Genomic DNA, 18805 nt, shown 5'->3' on the forward strand with positions numbered 1-18805 from the left:
AACTGTTGCCAGCACCCAGTGCCGAAAGGCAAAACAACAGCAGGGGTTTGTTACACGGTGTGCGTCACTCAATAATCACAACGGGGTGGAGAAGTAGAAAAGTTTATTTGCAGCTGCAAACAAGGTACAGGGAGAATAGAATCTCAAATCCTGCACACCAGAGCAGGTCATTACACACACTTTTATATTCCTTAATGCTACTGCACTACACATCAGCCAATTAAAACTTTGCACAAATACTCTGCCTTCCTTATATGGGTTACAACAATGTTTATTTCCTGCAACCTCTAACAAGCATTCCTAGCAACTTAAACAACCAGCACATTCTGTCTGGCCTTATAGCTGTCTCTCTCCTATTATCTTTAACTTGGCGTCAGCAAACCTTACAGTATAAGGCATTATCTGCGGCTGCAACATTGTTTTAAGAGCAAAAGAGCTTACTCAAACCAGCCAGGCCTGAATTCTATTAAGAGTGGTTGAGAAGAAGTCCTTGGCCTTCAGCAGGGAGATTTCCTCGACCCTTATGGCCTTCCATCCCCTCAACTTAACTAGTGGCCATACCCTGGGATCTCCAACATAACCTTTAGAGTCAGTAGCTCTTACCTATGAAGCTCCTTCTCTTGTCGCTGAAGTTCAGATGCAAGCAAAGTATTCTCATTCTTTAAGGAGAGGCATACAGCTTCTAGATCACTCCACTCCCTTCTCAACTTTTCAAGTTCACCTGTAAACAATGTAAAGTTACTCTGAGTAAAATAGTCACAGAAATAATGTTTCATGTGCCCTGAAAAAGTAACAAGGAAAAATCTGAGAGGACTTGTAAAAACTAACTTGTCAAGTTGATTATGTTATACAATGTTTTTGTGGCACAGAACTAGTATATATCGTATATCAAACTATAAGCCAACATTATTAATAGTTTGAGACACTTCAACACTTAGATTAAAATCATAGAAAATTAGGGTTGGAAGAGACCTCAGGAGGTCATCTAGTCCAATCCCCTGCTCAAAGCAGGACCAGCCCCAACTAAATCATCCCAGCCAGGGCTTTGTCAAGCCTAGCCTTAAAGACCTCTAAGGATGGAGGTTCCACCCCCTCCCTAGGTAATCCATTCCAGTGCTTCACCACCCTCCTAGTGAAATAGTGTTTCCTAATATGCAACCTAGACCTCCTGTATTGCAACTTGAGACCATTGCTCCTTATTCTGTTATCTGCCACGACTGAGAACAGCCTAGCTCCATCCTCTTTGGAACCCCGCCCTTCAGTTGAAGGCTGCTCTCAAATCCCCCCTCTCTTTTCTTCTGCAGACTAAACAAACCCAGTTCCCTCAGCCTCTCCTCATAAGTCATGTGCCCCAGCCCCCTAATCATTTTCATTGCCCTCCACTGGACTCTCTTCAATTTGTCCACATCCTTTCTGGGGGGCCCAAAACTGGACGCAATTCTCCAGATGTTACCTAACCAGTGCCAAATAGAGGGGAATAATCACTTCCCTCGATCTGCTGGCAATGCTCCTACTAATGCAGTCCAATATGCCGTTAGCCTTCTTGGCAACAAGGGTGCACTGTTGACTCATATCCAGCTTCTCATTCACTGTAATTCCCAGGTCCTTTTCTGCAGAACTGCCGCTTAGCCACTATTTCTTAGTGCTGCTATTTCTTATAAAAATTCAAGACAGTTACCAAAAAAAGTCTTTAGATGTCTATTACTAGAATTTGAAAACAGAAAAAGTTATGGAAAAGTTTATTTGAAGCATCTGCTTTTCCAGCCACTGACATCTAACTACAAAATTATTAGCACAAGTAGAGTTCAGGAGAATCAGAAGTTACTAGTTGCCATACATGTCAGAGCCACATAACAAAGCATTCAAAGCAAACATTAGAAGCTTGAAATCACATCTGTGAAAATCAGCAACCAATGCAACTAGTAGAGAAAGAGTCTTGGGGATGCAGTGACAAGAGACTGGATTAGGCAAAGCTCTCTTAAGGTATGTCTATACTGCAATTAGGCACCCATGGCTGGCCCATGCCGGCTGACTTGGGCTTTGGAGCTGTTGAATTGCAGTGCAGACTTTCTGGTTGAGGCTGCAGCCTGAGCTCTGGGACCCTCCCACCTCACAGGGCCCTAGAATCCAGGCTCCAGCCCAAGCCTGGACATCTACACTGCAATTAAACAACCTCGCAGCTCGAGCCGAAGTCAGCTGGCATGGGCCAGTCATAGGTTTTTAACTGCAGTGTAGACATACCTCAGAGACCTTCACAAAGAGTAATTAATGCAGAATTCTAAATCTTGGGTATGTCCCAACTTCCATCTACATACCACTGAAGAAATTTCAGTACAAGTATAATTTATACTGCTCTTACTGTATATTATAATCTGTATCCTGAGCTCCTTGAACTTCTTAATGCAGATGTCAGTATGGAAAGTTTGTATCACTCTTTCCTCTAACATAGGTTCAAGATACACACCAGAATTGGGGCTGACACTGTAAGATGCTACTGGAGTGCAGTACTGTAGGGTGCAGTTCCATTCATCATCTATATAGTTTTTGTATTGGTGCCCATCATTGTAGTATCTGAGCACATCGCAGGTTAGCAGATTGGCACAACAAGATCCCTAGTGAACTTCTGGAGTCTATGGCTCTTCCTTGGAAAAAATAAGATCCTCTTGTAGTGAAAGAGATTGGTTGGGAGAAGTAGTTGTGTCACTCTTGTTATTGTGGTAAAGTTTTTGTGAAAGAGGTAGATCTTGAAGTGTGACCTAAATGTGCCAGACTCCAGATTAGTTTTCTCTCTCTTGGGAATTTGTTCCCTAGCTGGATTCCCTCCTCTGAGAAATGCCTTGTTGCCTGCTCTCACGTGATCATGGTTTGCAACCTGTATTGCCCAATATGAGTGCAATAGTCTTGACAGCTGATAGACTGCACTGAAAGGATCAATTCCTTGAACTGGCAGCAGAAGTGAACTGGAAGCCAGTGGATCCTCCAGGCCTCTTAGCCAAATGTCTAGAAGATTATAGCTACAGAGATTTGCTGAACACTTTGCAACTCCTGTAGTAATGTATATTCCTATAATATGTGGACTTTGCCATGCTTTTCAGCTAGTGCCACAATACTCTTATTTCAATGAAAAGCATAGCTACGTTTATAACGAATATCTTATAGGAACAATTAGACAAAATTTAAATTCCCATTTAAGTGACAGAAAGCAGTGTAGAATTATTATGTAGTGTATTCATGCGAAGTTTCTAGTTAAATTTCAAATTTGTTTACACTATGGATTTTGATAGTAAAGAAAATACACAATAATAATGACCTGAGTAATTTAATTCTAAATATCTGCCACTCAGACATCAAAGTGATTGTGACAGTTCCCATCAGGATGGGTCATGACTTTCTTACCTTGTAAACGAGTAGCTTCCTCTCTCTGCTGATCCTCACACTGCTGACATCGCAGCTGGAAACTGGCTTGAAGACTGACAATTTCTTTTTCGTATTCGGAGGCTTCTTTCCGCCAGCGTTCAAGTTCAGCCCGCACCTCCTGCAGCTCTTCTTGCAAAGCAGCAATATCAGTTTCTCGTTCTGATGCAGCCTTTTCTGCCCCTTGCTGAAGGAGCAAAATCTCATCTTGAGCACATAACAATTCATTTCGAGCGCTTGAAATTTCATTCTCCTTTTCCTCACGAAGATTCTCAATATCTTCCTGCAACCTATGCAGCTGGGCTGGAAAATAACGTATGCAAGTATAGATTTTTCTAAGGTTTATTTATTACATTTGAAGAAAACCTACAGGGAAAAAACTCCTCCCTTAACTATACTCTGAGTAGATTAATGATGACATCTCTAGCAACTCAGTTCCAGATTTAACTTCATAGTTGGGATTAAATTTTGGATGGGAATGGTTTCTCCGGTCCAGGATGGATTTTCTGGTCAAAGTAAGAATAAGTAAGAGAGAGCCCTTCTCCAACACCAGAATAGCCAATATCCCAGTGGCTAGGGTACTCACCGGTGATCTGTGAGATCTCGGTTCAAGTCCCTGCTCTACCATTGTCTACATCCCTAACTATCAAGCTATTCGTTATTCTAGGGTGGGTCTCTCCCAATCTCTCCTGTTGGAGCTGTTCCACTCTAAAAATATTCAGTGGAGTAGGGACTCAAACAGGGTCTTCTACATCCCAGGTGAATGCCCCGACCACCAGGCTATTGGCTATTCTGGGATCTCTCTGGTTTCCATGAAAACCTTTTTGATAAATTTAGCATAACTTTTTAATTTTTATTCCCCCATCAAACCTGGCAAAGGACCAATAAATATTCCTTCAGTAAGGAATATTTTTTCTTGAAAAATTTTGAATTTTAGTGTAGTCTCAGTTATTAATGAATAAAAAGGTCTCAGAATCCTTTGGGCTGGGGTCAAACATGAGAAGATTCATATCCAGAGAATATTTTTTTAGAAAGCTATTAGCATTTGAAAAATATGGTCATGCTGTAAGGTAATCTTCATTGTAACAATAGCTGCCAGGCAGTGTTAGAATGGTTTCTGAAACACTGGGTGTAATTTGGAGAGCTATTAAAATGAAGTTTCCATGACACCTTTTTTTATTTAGGCAACAGACAAAAGCCATTGCCTCATCCGATCTGAGCCCTTTCATTATACAAGGACTAATTACATGGGCCCTCACAGTCTCCCTACTCTTCCCATCCATGGATGGAGGGAGCACTACTCTTGGGGAGGTAGGGATTCAGCTGCTTCTGTGGCACTACCCCTTCCCATCCCCCACTCTTCTCCAGACATCACAGATGTGGGTCAAGGAAGAGTGGTGCGCCAGAGGTGCGATGAGTCTGACCACTGTCCACTTTCCTAACCCCATGCAGATCTTCTAGAAAATATACTAGAACATCTTCCAGGACAGGGGTGGCCAACCTGGGGCTCCGGAGCCACATGCGGCTCTTCAGAAGTTAATATGCGGCTCCTTGTACAGGCACCAACTCCGGGGCTGGAGCTACAGGCGCCAACTTTCCAATGTGCCAGCAAGTGCTCACTGGTCAACCCCAGGCTCTGCCAAAGGCCCTGCCCCCTCCCCTAAGCCTGCACTGCCCTCTCTCCTCCCCAAGAGCCTCCTGCATGCCACGAAACAGCTGATCGGGAGGTGCGGGGAGGGAGACTGAGGCACTGATCAGTGGGGCTGCTGGTGGCTGGGAGGCACTGGGAGTGGGGTGGGGGAGCTGATGGGGGGCTGCTGACATATTACTGTGGCTCTTTGGCAATGTACATTAGTAAATTCTCGCTCCTTCTCAGGATCAGGTTGGCCACCCCTGTTCCAGGAGTCCTTGGGGACAGTGAAACCAGAGAGAGTTCACTGTAAAGCATAACCGGCAAGGAGCTAAGGAGCTAGCAGACGCAAAGAGTTAGAGCAGAGGCCCACAGCCTCAGTGTGGGTCTGCCAGGTTTGTGGGCAGGCACTGAGGCTTATTTTTTGCCCGTGGCTCCCACTCTACAAAAGAATAGCAAAGAAACAACTTGAGGGGATCCTTGTTGAGATTTCTCCTCCTCCTCCAGAAGCACATTTCCCACTTTTGCTACTGCTTTGGTTGGTTGGTTGAAGACAGTTTTCGGCTAGGCTGTTAACAGAGCAACCAGCTCATTCAGATTATTCCTCAGATTTTTCTGCAGGAGGGCATTATCCTGGGAAAGGCCTAAATATGTTTAGCCGGAAGGCACATGCGGTACTCTATACACTTTTCAGTGCGAGTGGTAAACTCATTTGCTGTAGCTATTTTTATTCTCATTAGAAGTTGTTCTTCCTTAGCTTGGTGATGGTTGCTTCCAGATCTACAAGTTTGAATGTAAAAATGATGTAAGCATTGGATTCCATTTTGCTTTATCTGTTTTGGGCTGGAAAACTCATGGTTTGCTTATTTACCTCAGGTGGAAACAGCCAGTAATGCAATGCCATTCCTTCATAAAAGTATAGGCAGTGGTTTCACTAAATTTTTTTTATTATTTCAGATTTTGAATTTGGAAGTTGCTTTGGAATGGACAGAAGAAGAACTTATTTAGGGAAGTTCTACCAATAAGGGAAGAAGCTGACCAGGGCATAAAACCTAAATCACGGTAAGAATTAAGCATGCCTGTCAAGTTCAGAATGCCTGTCAAAAGACAAATGTAAGATAGCACAGCAGGCCTTTTTGGAGAATCTAAAGGTGAAAGGGAAAGAGAAAAAATGCACACTATAGATTATTTCCTGCTAAAACCTAGAAAATACAATGAATCAGTAGTGTACGAATCACTGAGAAGCATAAATTGACACAGTTCAACTCTCAACTACACTCAAGAGAAATTAGACTAAGATTCATAGATAATTATTTCCTTTTATAAAAGTTACCCGATGCCACCAAAAGTGACAGAAGTATTTTCTTTTATACCTGACGTATAAAGAGTAAAGAGAAAAATCAATTATTTCATACCTTGCAGAAACTGTATTTGCTTGGTGGACTCCTCAACCTGCAGCCGGTAGGCTTTTCTCTCTTCTTCCAGTAGTGCTATAAATGAAAGTGGAAATGTGCCTAAATTTGTAATTAGTTCAAAATTTTAAAAAAATCTTCAGCTGTATAGTTTAATAATTTAAAAGTTAATCTCAAAGTCAAATTATTTCCCCAAAAATGGAGTTTGAAAGATTAAAATAATCAGATTTCAACAAATCAAAGCTAATGCATATGTAAGTAGTTTAATAAAAAGTTAATACTTTTAAACGATTTTTGGTAGTAGTATAATTAATCTTAGATTGTAAACAATTAATATTGCCAGTCGTTTTATCTTGGAAATGCAACTGTACTGTGTGCGAGGGGAAAGCATATAGAAAGAAATTTGTAGAGATTTCCCAAAAGAATGTTGACTACAATGAGTTTGAACTACATTACATAGTTTTCTGCAAAAGTAAACCAACACTTTTGCTATTTGCACTGATACGATTGTAACAGGACGTATGGATGGGGAGTCTAAAAAATGATCTAGCTATCACTGAACTCATTTAACTACCTTTATTGTCCAATTAAAATAGATGAATCAAAGAATACATACAGATAAATAAATTTTGCATTTCATTAACTCACTTAAAGGTGTGGTACTGCTAAAAGGAGACTGTCACATCAATTTAGGCCCAAAATTTAGGTTTTGCATAAAAGATTACTTATAAGCTAGAGACACTGGCAGGTTAAAGATACCTTTTTCTACATATGGGCAGTAAAACAAAATATTTACTGTATTAGACAAAATTGGTTTAAGCAGCCCCTTTTAAGGTTAACTGATATATTTACTTAAGGACAATTATTCAGATTTGCACTTAAATTTGATTCTACAGGACAGTCATTCAAATCTTTTTTTATCTCTGTCTCACCTTGAAGTTCGAAGCATTTTTGTTTACTTGTTCTAGCTAGCTCTTGGGCTTCAATCAGCTCCTTGTGCAGCTGCTGAATTTCTTGTTTAGTCTCTGTTTCTGATTGTGCACCCTGTAATTCATCTGATAAAAGAACATTTTTATTTTGAAGCATAAGTTTGCATAGCAACTTTATTTGTACTGCCACATAAAGACAGGCAATGTTTTTGGCTTCAATCATGCAACATTAGCCACAATAGTTATCACTGGGTTAGGTAGAAGTTAGCAAAAAACATTAATCTATTTAGCAGTTTGTTTTAATCTTGAGTGAAATGAAAGTAAAACAATCGTAGTTATATCCAACATGCAAAAAAAAACCATAACATATACAAGGAATCCCAGTTTACATAACACTTAGTGAAATTTAAACTTTTTTTTTTAAATATTGCATAGAATTGGCATATCTCAGGATTATATTCAAGAAGCCTTAATGTTGCTGATATTTCATTTTAAATGTTCTTTTTGTGCATGTAACGTAATTTATAAAGTATAAAGAACGTACACCGTTTCTTTGAAAGTCAACTTCAGAAGTTGCTAGCAGAAAGAATTCAGTATGTCATTTCAGCAATGATGCAAGTATATAAAACACAACATGATTTATAATGCCATACTTGGGCTAACATTTCTGAACTTAGGTGTCTCAAGGTAGGCACCTACATGAAAGCACCCTGATTTTACAGAAGCGCTGAGCAAGCCATTTGAAGTCAACAGGAAAAGCAGATGTTCGGCCCAACTGAAAGTCAAGCCAAGTTTTGGCCTAAAAACTTGCTTCACTGTGACATTACTTTGAAAATATTAAAAGTTCCTTTAATCTGAGATCATGTCTAAGGATGTATTTTTAGCTCAAATACTGGTAAGCATATGAATTATGCTTACATAAAATACATATGAATACATAAAACTTGTCAAATCTGTTCTTCCCCATCTCAAAGTTTTTGTATTATTTATAAAATTGCATAAATAAAAGACCTCAGGGAATAAAAAGAAATCATCTGTGCCAATGGACTAGAAATATTCATATTCGTCTGAAATAAATACAAAATACTTTTTCAACTTAAAATTACTGAATGCTCAAGTAGCAGAAAAAAGAGAAACATATAAACAAACGTGTAAAAACCTTAACTAATAACAGCATATCATTCTCATTGTCTATTAATAATGGAGTACCAGTAGTATGACTCGGTAGACTACAGGAGAAAGAGGCAGTTCTAGCTCCAAGGAATTTGCAATATTAAGATGTGATCTTTGAAACTCTGACGCATTTAACATTTCTCACGTAAGTGTTATTCACATAAGGGTTTGTGAAATAAGGCCCTTATAGGGAAACAGACAAAGTCAAACTACACATATTAAATCAATGGAAGGTAGAAACTTCAAGGAATTCAAGTCAATTGTCTGGTTGCAGAAAAATAGGAAGAACACGACAGTCCAGCTATCAGACATGAGAAACAAAAGAAGCATGTATTACATAGCTTATGGTTAATAAACTGACAATCCCAAAATCCATACAGAACTAAAATTAATTTATATTGGGCAAAAGAAAAACCCCAGTCAAGACCCAGAGATACTTTTGCTGGAGAGTCCAAACTACTACTGATAGTTCAGTATTAAGTTATACTTTTGTTATATTTTGTTTATACTTGTTTATTTATTTAGCTATATATTAGATCAAGGAAATAACTGTTCTAGTTAGTTGCTTGTCTCAAATGATCATTTTTCTTATTCTTAGCTAGCTATTTCACCATACCACCACAAAGTACTTATCATATCACATCTCTCCAGAAAAATATCTTGTGCTTGTCTTATTCGTGCAGTAATAAACTCCATGTCTTGGACCTCTTGCAATTTCTTTAACCACATATTAATGGATTTTCCCCTTGAACGCCAAAGTAGCGTTACACATTTCCATGCTGTGGTAGTTAACATCCTGAACATGGATCTTTCTTTGTGGCTGACCACTGTTGCAGGTGTCTCCCCTAAAATATAACAAATTGGATTTTTGTCAAACTGAATATTAATATATATTTCATGTTGCTTGTGTCCACAATTTTGTGTCTTATTATATCCTCAAAATATAGGTAAGGTGTCCATTACAACATCTCCAGCAGAGACAAGAAATGTAAGAGAATAGCTTTTTGATCATTACAAGGATATAAAAATTAAGCCCTACAATTAATTTCCACAGCAATTGCCTTGTGGATAGGGAAGTAATGATTCCAGCTTTTTTAAAAAGAAAACAAGAACACACTTTTAACGTTTAGATTTTTACAGAGTGGAATTATAAAAAAGGACAAAAAGGGAATACTGAAAAAACGGAACAAAACATTTTCTTCTATGGTCTACCAGAGTTTCTGACCACAGTTTCTCTTTATTATAGAGGTATTGTTCTCAGTCTCCCAGAGACAAATGCTTATGTAGTTGGACATTTTGTCCTGCCTAATGAGGTTGTCAACCTTTTCATTCATGTACTGAAAACAAGTTGTGTTCAAGTCAGGTATGGTAAAGAAGTAGTGCCCCACCCATAGATAGAGTAGAAATCTCAGCTAAGATCTCTGGTGGGCAGCTTCTCTGCCATCAATTGAAGATTCCATTTTAACAGTAACACTGTTCCTTAGGAGCTGGAAAACTATTCAAGTTATCAGACAGGCCCACAGAGTGGGAGAAGGCAATAGCCATACTTGTGGGTTTTCTTCCTCTTCCCCACCCTCCTCGGACCAAACAAATATTTATTTATACAAAATGGAACAGCTCAAACAGGACAGATTGATTCTGAGCAGAGGTTTGAACTCAGATCTCTTTCCTGTTTGAGCTATTCCACTTTATATACATAAATATTAATTGGGTCAGAGAAAGAAAGAGAAATTGACTCTACAGCCCAGTGACTAGGGGCACTCACCTGGAACGTCGGACACCTGGGTTCAAGTACCTGCCCCGAATCAGGTAGAACAAGAACTTCAGCCTGACTTTCCCGCATTCCAAATGACTGCCATAGTCACCAGGCTCGTCAGGGGGTCAGTTGCTCTTATTTTGACCAGAAATTCCATCAGGAACCTGAGAAACCTCTCTTGACATAGTTTCCTCGAGCCCAGTACATCTCAAAGAGCTCCAGTTTTTATGAATCAATATTTCCAACAAAGAAAATTTTATCAAAAAGTTATCAACCAGCTCTACATAGTAATCAATGATTACTCAACTGTGTGGCAATTAGTTTGTAAATGTATAATTTTGCAAATTTCAGAACAACTTTAATCAGAATTGAAACACACAATCTACCTGCTCTTTCCCTTGCTTGTGGGAATTTTGAGTGCAATTCTAAAAGGCTGGGCTTAATGTTTTGACCATTCGAGCTTTAATTAAGGGTTTCCATTAAAATTTGTGGAATGTATATTTCCACATCTAGAATAGCACACAATATTTTCTTAAGTCTAAATGGGACTAGAGTATGATCATCCCAAAATAAATATTGTACGATTTTCCCTCTAATTGCCACACAAAAATTTGTAGAAGGAATTCATGTAAACTTATCAGTGATATGAGAGTTCTAAACAGTATTTGAAGACTGCTCAGTGGTAAACCACTTCAATCTTTAAGAGTTAATCTTTCACATGGGAAAAAAGTGAAAGGAAAAACAAAATATTTTAGAATATTTATCTAGATGTAAGTTCTTCATCAAAACAATATTTCTTGACCTCACAAATAGTTGTGACCTATAAAAGAAGTAATAAGGCCAAGATAAAAATAGGACAAACCCCCCTCCCAAAAGCAGACACTGACACAAAGTGAAGTGTGATAGGGAAAGAAAGGGCATCAAATTTTCTAGTTTATATAGACATCTCTTGGAGAGTGGCAAGGACGAGAGTTCTGAAAAGTGAGAAATAAGCAGTTTTCCCCAAAACATTCCCTTAACCATTCATATATGAGCAAATCCAAAAGGAAGTATAAATCGCCATCATAAGTCTAGAAGGCATCCAACTTCCAAAACATCTAGAGGAAGAGGACAAATTACACTAGATTAGAAAGTCTTCAGGTGATATCAGGCAGACTAACTTGCTATTTACTCAAATCAGAAAAAGGCGCAAGGGGCAACATTAAAAATAGCTTCAAGACAAGTGCCCAATGTTATATGTATCTAAGATAATCAGAACTCCAGGGGGGACAGAAGTCAGTGCTGGCTCTATATGCCAACCCTTAAAGCTTGTGCCCTATATCAAAGTATCAATGCACTGAAAGAATAAATTAATCACTTCCTTAAATATCAAGGATTTCTTCTATTTTGTCTCCATGGACAGTATTAGAACTGCTGTGTAAAAGTTAGTATAATTTGTGCCAAGGCATGAGACATTTGTTCCCCCACCAACCTGGTTCAAGGCAAGAAGTCTGAACATGGATATTCTTCCTAAGGCTGTGAGCCATGTCACAAACATTTGAGGAATATCTTATGATGGTCTGTGAGGGACAACTTGTGGAAACATTTCCCACACAATTTAAAATTATCTTTCCAATGTCAGAATCTGCCATCAAATATATTTTAATGCCCTAGAAAGTAATTACAGGGAAAATAAAACCCAGATCAGACCAACACTTCCAAATCTGATGGCAGGCAAGGAAAAAAAAAAGGCACCAAGAGAACTCCACCTATATGGTTGCCTTTATAGAAGTGGTCTTAGTGTCCATACACAAACACAGAACCCTGGCCAGGCTCTGCCTTTTAATTGTCCCATATCCATGTGCATCCATAACAGTCAGAATCTGTGGAAGAAATTTCATGAAGACAGACATTTGCACAGCTCTCATATTTGAGGCACCTAGCTCACTTCCAGGGCCTTGAAGGACCCTATCCAATAGCGAGCCTCCCTCTGGGGAAAACTTTCAACTGAAAAAATTGTTCAACTGAAATCAAATAAATTAGATTAAAATCACAAGTTTTTGTCAAATTCCTGAAACACTGAGTATGCCAACTGTATTAAGTAACAACTGAATACATCATTTGCAATCTAAAGAAACATTAGGAAGTTGGTGATAAGAACTATCAGTGCTAGCTGCCTTGATTGTTTCCTGGTGCTGTATTTGTTGGACACAGACACCTATTTTTAATTCTTCAACTTTCGTTTGAAATTATCAACCACTGACAGACTTAGCCTGTCTTCAAAAGGCAAAGTTCAAGAAACCTCTATTAGTGGCTGATGAACACATTACCTCATCAACAAAACAGTCTGGCAAATGCACAAAAGTATTATGGATTTTTTCCTCCACACTTCGGCTTGTATAAAATAGAAACAGCATTAACAAATTTGAACAAGTTTAATGATAGAAAACACACATGGAAGCAGAATTAAATGTATCACCATCCTCTTGTTCCATGAATTACAGTAACTTCCTAAGTTGTTTTCTACATTCAAGTAAATAACTGAACAAACTGAAACACTAGTTGTCCATCTGACACTTCTGCATTTCCCTAGAAGCCCCAGGAACAGCTTCTATTTAAAAAAAAAAAAAAACTTTTGTATTCCAATGACTCTACTAATGCATAGCTAAGCCAACTGAGTCCTACTCTAACAAGTAAGGTCCTCTTTAGTAGAGAGGGAAGTGAGATGCCTAATGCAGCACTCTGAAAAGTTTGTTAAATAAAATCGCTGGCTTACAGGCAATGTGTGAAATTATTACAATAGAAGTTAATGATTTGTTGCTGAAGATATTTAAAAGATATTTCATAATAATGGACTGTAAGGAGCAATAAACAATTTCAGCATGCAAATCAATGAGGTCATAGGTGCCAACTCTGTCAGTGCTCCAGGGCTGGAGCACTGACAGGGAAAAATTGGTGGGGGCTCTTCACCCACCAGCTGCTCCCCGCCACCCCCCTGCCCTAGCTCACCTATGCCTCCTCCCCTGAGCGCGCCATCCCCGCTTCTCCTCCCAGCGTTTGCCACCACGAAACACCTGTTTCGCAACATAAGCTGTGGGAAAGAGGGGGGAGGAACGGGAAACCGGCACATTCAGGGGAGGCGGTGGGGAAGAGGCGGGGCTGGGGCAGGGATTTGGGGAAGGAGTCCAGTAGGGGCAGGGAGGGGGTGGAGACTTTGGAGAAGGGGCAACAGCAGTATTATTTCTCTTGTATGGCAAGACAAAATACTAAAATATAAAAAATAAAATTACTTTCCTGCTGGAAATAATTTGGAAGTTCAGTATTGACGACTACTTGGATTTTCAACTGTGGAAACGATGTTACAGCACATATAAATAATTCACAGGTGTGAATAATTATACCTGCTTGAAGGAGTGGCCTAAGTAAAGTAACGTGACTGATTTGGGATCTCAGGTTTTAGTGCCGTTTGAGAGAACTAATGTTTGATTTTGCTGGGATCTGATTAGCCAAAACCTTCTCTTCTCACATGACATAAGCAGATATAGGGTAGCTAAAGCATTCATGAATAAATCAATAGGAACCCACTTGCATATTATAGGAAAGGGAACTAGATGGTCTTCCAGCTCTTTTCCACCATTACTTTTTTTCCCCCACCAAAAACATGATTAAAATCATGTTGACTTCCAGAATTGCTCTTAAAAAAAATAAATTGTTTTAGAATGGTAAAAGTAATACCTCTGTAATAAGGCATTTTTTGCCTACAGTACAGAATGCATATTTTACAAGACAAACTGATATTTAAATAAATGAATTCTTTCATGGTCTGATACCCTGTTTTACAAATTTCAGCCTTGAACTCATTTACATAGTTGAATTATAATTCTTCAACCACAGGCCTTAAGACAAAAGTTAATATATTAAAAACAGAGGGATTAATGAATTACATTTCAACATTAGAAATCAGTTCCTGGTTGAAATATATATATTTGAAATGTGGGTTGAACAGGGATTTGCTATTTTACTACATGACATATTGCAAATTATTTCTTGGCTTTCTGTCTTGCTTAAGAAGAACTACAGACTAACACATTCTGAAGTATGCACACGTATTTTGTACGCCAAGGTTTGTCTACTTCAACAACACATGTTGTTAAAATTCACAACCAGTAATATTCATGTAGCTTTTCTTCGAAAGCAGCAACACATTCCACACATTGAACTTTACTACTAAAATTATTAAAGTAATTATGTTCACTTATGGAACATGACAGTATTAAATTTTATCTACTGGCAGATGAAGTCAGTGAATATCTCTACGTTCCCATTAATGGCATTAATTACAGTTACAAAACCAAACTCATTGGTATGTCCTTGACTTTTCAAACACTTGAGTTCTTAAACTGTTTCACCAGGCTCTAATCTGCCAAAATAAGCTATATAAGCTATATTTTTGTTGGTTAGCTATTTCACGGAACATTTTGTAATTGATCTGAAGTACTTCAGATATAAAAACCTCTCATCTTTTCCAGTAAAAAACTGGGAAAACATATACTGGGAAAACTGGGAAAACATATACAATTGAGGAAGAGATTTTATGTTAGCCTTTCAGGTTTCTGTATGATTTCCAGGTTTTGCGAGCAAACAAAAAGTTAGTAGTGTTCCTTTTATTTGTAACCCAACATAAGAACTGTGTCATTGCTGACCATAAAAGAAAAAAAAATCTATAATTACAGAATTGAAGCAAAAGTTTACCTTTCAACATGTTAAATATAATGGTATATTAATATTTTATCACTTGTATTTAAACTATTTTTCATGTGATCAATTTGAAAAAATTAATTTGCTGAACATGGCAAGTTTGCAGTTAAATAGTAAATACATTTTTAAGTCTGACTGCAGTATGAAGGTCTCATGCAGAAGAATTTTATTTTCTAATTTAAATGTCCAAAGCTAATATATCCAACGTAGGCTGTTTTGTTTAGCAAAACCTGAAAAAATCTAACATAACATCTATGATGAACAATAAATACATTCATAATTGAAGATTTAACAGTTCTTTAAATATAAATAATACCCAAATTATAAACTAAGGAGTCTTTTTCATCACTGATGGAAACAATTTACACAGATAATAGCCATTTTAAGCATTATTGGGTAACAATGACCAGAAGAGATACACGGATTATTAACCAAGAAACAGAACACAAAGAGAAACTATTTTCTTGACTCGTGCTTTAAGTTATACATGAAGATTTATTTTAACAGTACTGGTGTGAACTGGGAAAAAAGATTACTCTAATTTAAAATGTCACTTATCTCTACACTAACAGTTGGCTACATTAATTTCAGATGAATGAATCACAATTTCTTTTCAAACATACTTCCTTAATAAAGTAATTTAAATATTTAAACTTGAGCACTTCTCACTTAACTACAAATATTCATCTGACAGAAATATAGAGTCCTAAAATAAAACACACATGTATTATTCAGAATGTGGGTCTGTCACACTACATCTTAAAGTTAAAAAAATATGGAAATTTGTTTACCTTTTAAAAGAGATACTTTAGCAATAGGTTCATTTAGCTCTTGTTCATCCATTTGGGCATCTAAACAAAAAATTTAAATTGCTTTAAAACAGCAGGTAGACTAGAGTCAAGTTCTACAAACAGATTCTACAAACAGACCGGAGAAACCTTTACTGTCCTCTCTCTCCCCCTACCCCAAACTGGTTACAAGGTAGCAAAATACTATATCTCATGTTGTTCTTTAATTACACTTGATTTGGCTGAGCGAAATATAAAGTGTACCTTATGTTCTAGATTCTAATAGCAAACCTTAACATACTTACCAACACCAAAGCCATTTTGCAGAAATTTACACACAAATTTACCTGTAGTGTCGTCGCTGCTTTTCTCCTTGCTTGGACTAAGAGTATCTGACAAATCAGATTCTTTTGCTCTTGCTTGGTTTTCTGTAAGAGACAAAGAGAACCTCAATTAAAATGTGTGTGTGTTTCCTATGGCTTTTAGTAGAAATTCTAGATCTACTGCTAGATGCTGCTTAAAGTGCAGAACTGAAGAAAACTGTTACACTTGTGCTTTAATAAAAGCCAGGGTTTTTCTTGTGGCTTTAAAATCCCACTCCAAAATGAATTAAACAGCCGTAGGATCACATATTTAATGTTACAGTCTAACATGAGATGGTAACTGCCTCGTAGATAGCCTCAGCTTTTGTTTAAAGTTGTACTCTTGCCAGTTGGAACCCAGTGTAAAAGCTGGTTGTTTTGTTCAGTCTTTCCGGGAACAAATCAGAAAAAAACAGCAGCAACATTTCCAGAACAATACAGATATTGTATCATGATGGAAAGAAAATGCTGCTGAGAACAAAACTTGATTTTGCAGTGTTTTGAATAAGTAAAACAACAGCAATAGATGCCTACGTGCATTGTGTTGTAATATAAATTTGAAATGAACTATGAATAAAGATTAATCTTAGTAATGTGAATCATCAGTATTTTAACTAGTTTTTAAAAAATAGTTTTAAGTTTAGGTTATGTTAATAGGAAATGGTCTACATGCCTGCACAAAAGCACCTCTGAAAGGGCTTATGGATCAGCCTCCTATATTCTGTCCACTAGATAGTTACATGAAGTTTAGTGGAACCATGAAAGCAGTTTTTTGGCTAGGTCTAGAGACCTCACAAAGAGAGAAAACGGGAAGGGTAGTGGACTTCATTAACTAATTCATCCTTTTCCCATGCAACAGTCCGCTTGACTCAACAAGGCCAAAGACTCACTTTATATGCCTGTAATAGCTTAATTTTATTTCTGAACTTCAATTTAGCTCAGATGGATGCATGCAGACACAATGGTGGTGGACCAAAAGACAAGAATTATGAATCATGCCCTCATCATCAAGGCTTGAGGACACATATAATAAACTATTCCTCGCTCATTGCGCTCTGGCTTGTTTGGATAGCACAATTGTCTACCCACAAATTGGAGGACCCTTCTCCTCGGGCACAAGTGCCAGGTAATGAGGGATTTAGATAGACAGCTATTATAATGCTCCCAGTATAGAGTCTTTCCTTCCATATCAGCATGAAGCACTATCACAAATCCTGTCTTCACCTGCTGATATTTAATGTACATGCCAAAAGAAAAAAAAAGCATCTGGCAGAAGAGGGAAGAAAGAATATGCAGTTATAGACAAATAAGTGCATGGGAAACCTATCGGGATTGGCATAACTTTCTTTTACATAATTTGATATCAGATATCGTGAACTTGCTATTTCTTGTCACACAATGACTCCATGGAACTGAAAAGCAAAAACAAATTCAACAGAAACTAAAGTCCTTGCTCTGGGAAACAGACAAGTAGTCAAAGGGAAAGAGACAGATAGATTAACAGAATACACTTTTTCCTTTCATACTTTCAGACAAAGTAAAAAAAGATTGTACCAGGTCATTATGTCAGAGGAATATCCAGTTGTGGGAGTCACAACAGAAAGTAAACAACAAACAAGATACCTCATTTTTTGTTAACAGACGTTAGTCAAGAAAGAAAGTGGTAGCCATCAACATACACATTCCCCGAAGAATGATGGTTCATGAGTTCTGGCAGCTATTTTTATATCCCACAATTTGGTAACACAAAGCTCTTTCCTGGGATTTTTCTTTCATTTCCATCTTTTCACACTTTCAATATTATTTATATTTAAAGAACTGTTAAATCTTCAATTATGAATGTATTTATGGTTTATCATAGATGTTATGTTAGATTTTTCAGGTTTTGCTAAACAAAATACCAAAATTACAAACTAAGGAGTCTTTTTCAACACTGATGGAAACAATTTACACAGATAATAGCCATTTTAAGTATTATTGGGTAACTTTAATACATGAGATAATAAAATAAAGTCTATTTTAAAATTTTTTGACACCAAATGTTCAGGTAGTTTTTTGGTCATCCTTGGTTAAGAAGCCTAAAACAAATATCAAAAATAATAGGGGTATTTTCAGGAGGAGCAGTGGCAGTCTTAAGGAAGGAAATTCATTCAGCAGTCCGATTCTGATCTCAGTTACTCAGAGTTTACTGCAATGTAACTGCGATCAAAATCTGGCCCAATAGCTAACTGTACAACTATTTAGTGTAAGTCACTTATTCGTCCCCTACTTTCATGAATACTAAGCTCACTTTTTCAAAATCTGCAAGTATTGCACTTTGATGAAAAACTTGCCTAATTTTTATATACCACAATTTGGTAACACAAAGCTCTTTCCTGGGATTTTTCTTTCATTTCCATTTTTTCACACTTTCAATAGTGAAAGTGAGTTACTTTAATAAATGAGACAATAAAATAAAGTCTATTTTAAAATTTGACGACACCATACTTATTACACTATTAATAGATACTAAAAATAGCTCATCATTTTGCAAGATAATACTGGCATGCAAGTGTTAAATTACAGTTAGGCTTATTGTATGCATTCTTTTGCCAAACATGGCAT

General features: G+C 37.5%; 1 protein-coding gene across 29 annotated transcripts in view; it reads right to left on the reverse strand.

The window, feature by feature from the left end:
* The window catches only part of SLMAP (sarcolemma associated protein), a 161790-nt gene that overhangs the window by 17114 nt on the left and 125871 nt on the right, over nt 1-18805 (reverse strand). For 16 of the 29 annotated variants that reach the window (XM_073351449.1, XM_073351445.1, XM_073351446.1 and 13 more), the window contains 6 exons: nt 16187-16267; nt 15843-15902; nt 7389-7511; nt 6460-6534; nt 3397-3717; nt 604-721 (listed from right to left, as the gene is read on the reverse strand). In XM_073351449.1, the coding sequence (XP_073207550.1) occupies nt 604-721; nt 3397-3717; nt 6460-6534; nt 7389-7511; nt 15843-15902; nt 16187-16267 (778 nt within the window). Of the gene's footprint in view, nt 1-603; nt 722-3396; nt 3718-6459; nt 6535-7388; nt 7512-15842; nt 15903-16186; nt 16268-16386; nt 16665-18805 lie in introns of those variants that run through there. The other 13 variants (XM_073351457.1, XM_073351475.1, XM_073351466.1 and 10 more) reach the window with 3 other exon arrangements.

This window comes from Lepidochelys kempii, chromosome 7 (assembly GCF_965140265.1).
Source record: "Lepidochelys kempii isolate rLepKem1 chromosome 7, rLepKem1.hap2, whole genome shotgun sequence".
NCBI lineage: Eukaryota > Metazoa > Chordata > Testudines > Cheloniidae > Lepidochelys > Lepidochelys kempii.